General features: G+C 41.5%; 1 protein-coding gene across 7 annotated transcripts; it reads right to left on the reverse strand.

Annotated features, from left to right (window-relative positions):
• Positions 1–3,080: 3,080 nt before the first annotated feature.
• Positions 3,081–7,516, reverse strand: LOC127375808 (lysosomal membrane ascorbate-dependent ferrireductase CYB561A3). 7 transcript variants are annotated; one of them, XM_051422091.1, is made up of 8 exons: positions 7,398–7,515; positions 7,037–7,175; positions 6,749–6,895; positions 5,871–6,075; positions 4,203–4,411; positions 3,896–4,050; positions 3,425–3,593; positions 3,081–3,327 (listed from the first exon to the last, which is right to left on the reverse strand). In XM_051422091.1, exons 3-8 carry the CDS (start codon positions 6,887–6,889, stop codon positions 3,301–3,303), a joined length of 906 nt encoding a protein of 301 aa, XP_051278051.1. In that variant the 5' UTR covers positions 6,890–6,895; positions 7,037–7,175; positions 7,398–7,515; the 3' UTR covers positions 3,081–3,300. The 7 variants fall into 7 exon arrangements, with proteins under 7 accessions (XP_051278051.1, XP_051278052.1, XP_051278054.1 ...); XM_051422092.1 differs by having other exon boundaries at positions 7,495–7,511; XM_051422094.1 differs by having other exon boundaries at positions 6,767–6,892; positions 7,037–7,516.
• Positions 7,517–8,463: the final 947 nt, after the last annotated feature.

Consider the following 8,463-nt stretch of genomic DNA (forward strand, 5'->3'; position numbering starts at 1 on the left):
GTAGGTGGTCTTCTCCATCTGGCACCGTTTGGTAGCGAATTTGTTCATGACCTATAATTGAACAGTGATCACAATCATGCACTGCAGCGGACTGAACTCGACTCTGCTGCCCCCTTGTGTAAAACAGGACAGGACACTTTTTCTTTGCAAACTTTGTGGCGCTCTGGCCAAGTGTAACACGTTCAACTAGTGTTCCATGCATAAAATGATGTGCTGATGGCAGTGTGTTGTTATTTTGTGAACAGCAGGAAATAAATCAGTGTGTGTTGTGAGGATAGCTGTGGTTGTCTGACACAAGACGGTTCAGATCAAGACCACAGAACAAAGTGCTGCCAGAAGTCTATCTGGCTCTTCTGAGTCATGTGAAGAGCCTTGAAGTCATATCACTCATATCAGACATGAAAAACAGGTTTGACTATGGTTAGCTTTGTTGTGTGACTTCCCTACCACAAGTGATGCCGTTTATTTCAGGTTTCTTTCCATTTGTAGCTTTCACTGATGATCCTGCGTTCCTTCACTCTCGGTCGTTGCAGCCGCAGTGCAGACTGTAACTACACTGCTGCTGCTGCCGGTCCTTTCCTTTTTGAGACAAATGACACATCAAGCAGCAACTGATGGCAATCAGTGTTGCATGAACTCACTTCACCTTCCCCTCTTTCATGTCTGCACAGCTGAGGTGTGGGGGGACATGTGACATAAAGCATTGTCCCTTTGCCATTATATTTCACCTAATCAGAATGAAGGAGGTAGGTTTGATCTCCCGCATGCATCCTTTCTGTGCTGAGTTTCAGATTTTCTGCATCCAATTTAGGGAAATATGCTTATTCACATCTCAAGTTAGATGAGAAGATCAATACCCCTTTTCATGTCTGTTCATTAAATATGAATAGAGACAGGAAAAGGTGGGCTCTGCATGATGGTCGGTAGCTGGAGTCTAAACTGGTTGCCGGGCAACCCCACAATGACGACAAAGTTCCCAGAAGTAACTGGAAAAGAAATAATCCAGCACATAATCCTTGGTTGGTCCAACACTGAAATATTTGAACAGACAACAACGCCTCAGGATGAATGTAATAAGTTTGGAGATTCCTTAACCTTTCATCTAGTGTCAAAATCTAAAAAAACTTTTAATTTGTGCAATATTATGACCAAATATGCAAAACCTTACCTCAGCTGCACTTTGTTTCAGTGCTCATTGTGAACATGTTAGCATTGTCAGCGGGGCTAAGGATTCATCAAACAAGATATGTGTTAATTAGTAACTTTTAGTAGGCAGACACATTATTTTTACCGTGGGAAAGAACCAGGATAGTTTCCAGTCTTTAAGGATTTAAGGGAAATTTTGAGGAAAAGCTAAGCAAAGCTACTCGGCTGCAGCTTCATATTTGCCATACCACTCATGTGATACAACAATGTTATCTATCCTTTGAGCAAACTTTCTGCAAGGAAGCAAATATATATTTGCCAAACTCTGTCAAACACCTTTCATCAATACATTTGCAGAATTACCACGTGTTGTTATAATCCTTGAGTCCTTCAAGGTTACAACCAAGCACCAGACCTCGTCCAGGGCCTTCCGAGCTGCTTTCCATTACAATGGGAGTTGTGAATCTCCCCTCTGTTGTACTGTAGCCCAACAACCATACTGGAGTCCCTTTAATGCATAGACAGTGAGACATCTGATGTGTTTTGGTGGTTTCACTCTCACAGTTCTATGTTGGGCCCTGTGCTGTACATATTCTGTAGACTTCCTCCAGGGGTTTTCTCTACTTCTGTCTTTTGTGGCTTTGACAAAAAAAAGTACTTCAGCAAGGATTTGAGGTTAACTGTGAAGGCAATCTCAGGACAGCCTGTGTGTGGTTGACCAGCAAGTGTCATGAAAGAGAATCAGCTGAATCACACCTGTGGCTACCTTGTGTGTCCCCGTCCTGTGCTGGTATATTCTGACTATCCAGCCAGATTCCACCTCATGGTTGAGGGAAATATTAAAAGATGGTATCAGCTGTACAGTATCATTGTTTTGAGTCTCAACAGAAGTCTGCATGGCAGAGTAGAGTTGAAGCTCAAATATGAAAATCCTTTCATAGTAAACCAATTTCAAAATGGACACCAGATTGTTCATTATAGTTTTGGGAAGAAGATGAAAGCTATTTCCATGGTTTCCCAGGAAGTCCTTAACAAGACTCACTTCAAGCAAATGGCCCAAAATCTGATGAGCGGCATTTTGACAGATTCTTTTATGTGTGCTTCAGATGGTTTACTGATCAAAGTGCATTAATAATGATGGTGATGGTTCTGGAAAACCACTGTAAATGAAGGAAAAGGGTACGTATTTTTCTGCAGCTGTTTGCGCTACATGGGCCGATGTGGAATACAGAATCATGAGGGGTAAGAGCATTTGCATTTCCAGATTAGTCGAAGACTTAGTCTTAAAGCAGTGAGCAAAGGGTTGCACTCTGTCAGCATTAAGTTAACTGGAAAAGCAACATTTGATCACAGATCTCAGTCATTAAACAATAAGAAGCCAGCTTTACACACTTTGTTGCCTGGAGATTCACCTTAGGAACACATATCTGTGGTAAAAAGACTCAAGGTGTCTTCTATTTCTATTTTCTATTTCATGGCTTTCTTCAGTGAATTCAATTTGCTCAGATGACCTACATGCAGAACTTTGGTTATGTGATAACATATAGGACAACCAGTTATGGTCCATTTGCTAATAAAGGCAGTGGAATATGGCCAAAAGCACTGGGAAACAATAAGAAATTGAACTTTTGAGTTGTAGATTATTTTACCAACATTTATAATTTTTGGAAAAGGAATACATTTGAGCTTTATGAGGCTAGTTTGCCTTTAGTGGTGAAAGTAAATAAATCTGTCCACACACTACTGCATTTTTTGGGATTTAGAGTCCATAGCTAACCTAGGTAAGGAAACTAAACACTAGTAGTCCCCGCTATTGAGGTTTGGCAAAATAGAGGAAAAGACAAACCAATTGTGTGTAATGGCTACACATTTTTACAATTGGAGACTGGCATTTCTATATAATCATAACAATAACAAATTGTGCCACGCTAAGCTCCAGTGCATCATGGGAATTTTTATTCTTTGGCGCAAAAGCAATCTTAAATATCATTTCAAATAAATATTGACATCCACAACAGACACAGATAATTCTCACAGCTGCCCGTACATCCAAAATAGAACTTATGCTGTTTAACAAACATTTTTTAGGCCACACACCATCTACGATTACCAAACTGATTTTGCATGGACGGGTTTGATGCGCTGAAATTTTCTTCATTCATTTTCTTCTTGAAGCAGTGGCTGTGGAGGAGAGTAGATAAGGATGGTTATGAAATACTTGATGAAAATAAATCCTCTAATCTCTTTTATTGCATATCAACTGTACTGCTGTTCTCACCGCGTAAGCCATGTCCTCAGGTCTGGACTCTGGTCGCTGCCAGTTAAGGGTGGACAAAATCTTTAGGACAACCAAGCCGAAGGCCACAATCAAAACTCCTAATGAATTTCCTAACACAGCCTCGGCTGGGAGGTTAGCATATGACTGAGTTCCATTGCCGTTCCCTTTGCTGTGGAAAAATACATGTAAGAGAACAATGTTATCAGTTTAAAGTTTAAATTAACAACTTCCAGTTAGTCCAGCCCACTTCTGGTTTAAGCACCACCATGTCCTGTTTAGGCCCCGCCCATTCTGAGTACAGATATAAACAAATAATTTAGTTGGTGCAGGTACAGATAATGGTGTACTTCTATATAGTTATTCTTAAAGCCTGCCAACGGGGCCGATACCTTGAAATCAATGAACCGAGGTGGTAGAAACACTACCGCTTTTATCCACAGGGGCTGCCAGAGTCAACAATATAGCACTCACAGAACAAAGAAGAGTTTCTCGTTGATTCCCGAGATGCAGGCAGCGATGCTGAGCCACAGTATGCTGCCTCCCAGCCACACATGTACTGGTTTCAGCAGTTTACGTAGTGATATGGGGGAGCAGGGCAGGAGGAAGCCAGCCATACCCACCACCCACTGGATGGATGGATGCAGGGACAGACATTCACAGATACAGGGAACACAAAGGCAGGTAAACAAAACTTTATCATGTCTCAGAATGAGAAAAAAAGCCTCACATCCACCTTATTGGCTAAAGCAGTTCTGCTTCTGCATGTCCAGCTGTGTACCTGTATGGCGAAAAGAGCTGTAGCAGCGATCCCAATCCAGCTGTGCAAGGAGTAGAGGTTGGGAGTGTTTTTGGCATTGTGGAAATCAAACACGGCACAAAGGCCCACGATTGACAGGACCAGCGCGAGGAGCATCAGTGTGGCATGCAGCAGCTTCCAGGGGAGTTTATTCTGACCCCAGGTCAGGGGGACGCGGTACAACACAGCTCCTGCAGAGAGGAGGCAACAAAAGAAAAGATGCTAAATGTATTTTAAAATAGGTGTCAATATGTTAGTTTGCGTACAGTAGTTGTATAACCTCTGCTATCTAAATGTAGCCAATTATGTCGCCTGCTTTCTAAATGCACTTTGGTTCTCTCAGTTTAGGGTTGGGCAATTACTTGGCAGTCTGAAGATGCCACTGAGTTGCATTATGGGAAATATGACTTGAAAACACTGCAGATCACAGATTAGTCAGTGAGAATGGTCAGTTGTGTGAAACGGAGCATTGTATCGCACTGAAGAAGATGTTACAGCAGTTACAACACAAAAACAAAATCAAGACGTACCTGCTACCAAAAACGAGTGGAGCCGAAAGGAGTCAGTACTGCGTCACTCCAGTGATTACACTAGTTTGCTTCGATGTTTTGGAGTTAAATATGTGTGTCTTTGTTTGAACATACTCAGAACATGTATTGCACTCAGCCTTTGATGCACCCATAACAGTAAAGACTAAATGATTTCTCAGATTTTATATCCTGCTGCAGAAAAAACCATGTTCTATTTCAACTGTACATTTTATAATTCAAATGACAAATAAGACTTAAACTTAAAGTGAATTTGCCTCTTTGGTATGTATTGTAAACGTATAAAGCCCAGGTGTCATCAGCATGAGCGGGACCACAGTTCTGGTATGCAGAATTTCACTCGTGTTTTTCAGTTATCTGTCTCACAGCTGTCTGACTGAACAGATACACTTCTATTTGAATCTGATGGACGTTACTGAGGCCCACTGACTTCATATCTAACCAACTATAAAACCTCATTATGTAATATTAGACAAGTGATCAGTATCATAGTGTGATACATGTCTATTGGTCACTTATAATTACAATCAATGTCTATGAGAATCCCTTAGAAATGTCTTTGAATGTATTTTAATGAGGTAGTCTATGCAAATTGTCACATATTAGAGATACAGTTCTGGAAAAGACAAATGTTGTCAAATACAATAGAAATACCAATAATGACACAGTATGGGTTCCACTCATATACGCAAAAGAAATATTTTTGATTTTATTTAGCAGAAGTGTTTAGTTCCTACCTTGAACTGAATAATGATTATGATGTTCAGATGAGACAGTAGCCAACAGCACAATATGTGCTATGGTGGAGATACATTACAGTTCCTTGCTGAAAGGCACCTTCTTTCATTCCATCAAATTTGACTTTACATCAAAAGAAAAGTCTGGCTGCAATCACTGAGGTGTGGCACTTAAAGCAAAACAGTCACTGTGGACGTTAGCTCACATTTATGTTACTGAAATCACTCATCAAATTATACCCTAGGTCTCTGAAACCTGTAGTGTGTAATTACCTTAATACGGTCTGACAGACTGCCATGAGGAAGAACAGAAGTGAGAAACAGAAATGAAACTCTGTATGATCTACATTTTAAAAGGCACTCACCGTTGCCGTACAGCACAATCAGACCCGTTACCATCAGGACAGGGTGCCAGTTGAACTGCAGGGCCGTGCCGTCCCAGGCGAAACCTCCACGCCACCGGTGGTTCCAATAAGACACACACACCACGCAGGCCAGGCCCAGGCCCAGGCACAGCAGGTAGCATATGTAGAAGCTCACGATGGACCTCATCCTGGAGAGATCTGTAGGCTAAAACAATCAATAGAACCCAGTGAGTAGGGTGGCCGGACAGTGGTTACACACAGTGACTGTTACTGAATCAGTGTCAGTATGAGTCAGCCACTGCCCAGGAAGCACTGCAGGTCAAAAGGACATCAACAACAGGCAAGAATTGGTGAAAAGGTTTTTTAGACATCTGACTTACATTGTTTAAGGACAATATTTCAGTATGTCGCACAATCTAACTACACAACACAATGCTGCTGAAACAATGCTATATGGCACCTAGGTGGATCAAAATCTAGCCTGTATGCACCAGATCCATGTTAAACACGTTCTCGCTCATCATCTGTCAGTTACAACGGATAAAAGCAGCAGCTGGCGGCCATACTTAAATGTTAACTGAGTACAATTAATATGAGAAACAATCCAATTATAAAAGTGTGTGAAAATGAACCTAAATTCCTTTAAACCTTCACAACTTGTCCTTTGAAAAAAAGAAAAACTACTAGAACTTTGCAACATCACATCAGACCTAATATGTGATCACAATCTGACCGTTGGATTATCATCAGAAATGTGCCTTACCCTGTCCACAGCTGCTGGGTAACACTGACTACACTTCCTACACTGCAATACTAACGTTAGCTCTACACCATGTAGGTGTTATTGTCTGATCTCATGACCCCCCCCAAACACACACAGAATGATCTGCTCTCACTTCGTGTTTCTCTGGCTCAGCTGGACTCTCACTTCCACATCGGGCTGCACTGCGGTGGCTGAGGGGGAAGCAGTCGGAGGTGGAGGAACAGCTGGGAGATGAAGGGCCAGCAGCCCGCTGCATCTGCTGCTGGAGATATGATAGAGAGTGGGAGTGGGACACATTCGTCAGTTGGGGGGCCACCTATCTCCTGCGGAACAGTGGCAGACTTCTGACAAGGTTAAAGTAGCTCAAAACTTGTATTCTCCTTTTAAACAGTGATAAAGTTACCGAGTTAAAGTGACCGTCCGTGGGGAAAGGGGAACCGCTGTGGTTCACGGGACACGTCTCGTTACTCAATGCATCACTGAGCACGGTATCTTCAGCTCGACCTTCCCTCAGCCAACTGCACTGTCACTGCTACTGAAAACTATTGAAGAGAGCCGAATTAAAGAGAGTGCTTTATGCATCCCAGAAATGTCTCCATGTTTGTTTCGTCTCTCTACGAAGGTTAAGTTAAGTTAGCCTGTTTTTAAACTGAAGTAAGTCAGGGGAACTGTCGCCCCGTTTACTGCTAGCATATAACGTAAGTTTGAATATTTCCCCAGTTTATAGCGCGTATTCGTGTCACTCATTTACTAACACTTCCCACCTATAGAGACGACTGACGACAACCAAACATGTCGAGAATGAAAGCTGCGGTACAGGTTTAAACACTTTCATTTCAGGAAGAGACGTTTAACAGTTACCTAAGCCATTTCCTTATTGACAGCGCAAAGGCTTATGGGAAATGTTGTTTCATTTGTTACCACAGCGACCCGCATTGTATTATCTCTTTAATAAAGATTATATAATTCTGCAGTTGAATTGTATTATTATTAATAATAATAATAATAATAATAATAATAATAATAATGTATATAATATATAATGGACATTAAACCTCTGTGATAAAATAAGAAAACTTTGACAATTTGTGACAGACAAAATGTCTGCCTATGTAAGGCGGTACAGTCTAATGCATTTCCAAAATGTACATTTGCAGTAAGGAAGGCTTTTTCCAAAAACATTTAATAAAGGTGAGCTAAGGGATTGTAGGTAATGCAGTTCTAATCCAACCCACTTCTTTCAAATGGAGTGAATATCTCGTCACGGTCTGCTAGCTGTGCGCTCTGTGTGCAGTGGAAAAGAAGTGGTATTTGTACACTGCCCTGGCCCTGTAAATGGGAATCTAACAAAGTGGATGGGATGGAGCCAGCCAACACTAAGTTGTTAGCCATTCCAGACAGGATTTGTGTGTCAGGTACTGTTAAACTCCACACAAACATTTAGTTTCCATTGTAGTTTGCCCTGATTGGCTGTTGTTGTGATGTCAGTGATAGTAGCAGGAGAGTAGTGTGGAGCTTGTGTGCACGCTCAGGGAAACTGTCTGGTCCTCTCTGCACTGAGCTGTGCAGCAGAAACTTTAAGCTCAGTGTGCGTTGCCACAGCCGAGCCACTGTTAGTTACATTAAATGTTGTGTCAGTGTTTGTATTTGTCATGGCACCGGATTTGTCCAAAATGACATAGAACAGCTTTAAGCTTGCAAATTATTTTCTGCTGTGTAATATGTCTGTAAAATACACCTCCTCAACAAAAAAATGAGCTGAGCATAAAACAGTGGCATGTCTATTACAAGACCATAACTGCAGTTTTATCTGTAGCGAACACAATAAAA

Source organism: Dicentrarchus labrax, unplaced genomic scaffold, assembly GCF_905237075.1.
Source record: "Dicentrarchus labrax unplaced genomic scaffold, dlabrax2021, whole genome shotgun sequence".
In the NCBI taxonomy this organism is placed as follows: domain Eukaryota; kingdom Metazoa; phylum Chordata; class Actinopteri; family Moronidae; genus Dicentrarchus; species Dicentrarchus labrax.

Bases quoted from the DNA above. Each gene is read 5' to 3' on its own strand.
- LOC127375808 (XM_051422090.1), bottom strand. From the start codon at position 6,889: ATGCAGCGGGCTGCTGGCCCTTCATCTCCCAGCTGTTCCTCCACCTCC. The intron at 6,076-6,748 runs GTGTGTGTTTGG...TGATTGTTTTAG, and splicing joins AAGTGAGAGCAGATCATTCT to CCTACAGATCTCTCCAGGAT. The intron at 4,051-4,202 runs GTACACAGCTGG...CCATCCATCCAG, and splicing joins CAGCTCTTTTCGCCATACAG to TGGGTGGTGGGTATGGCTGG.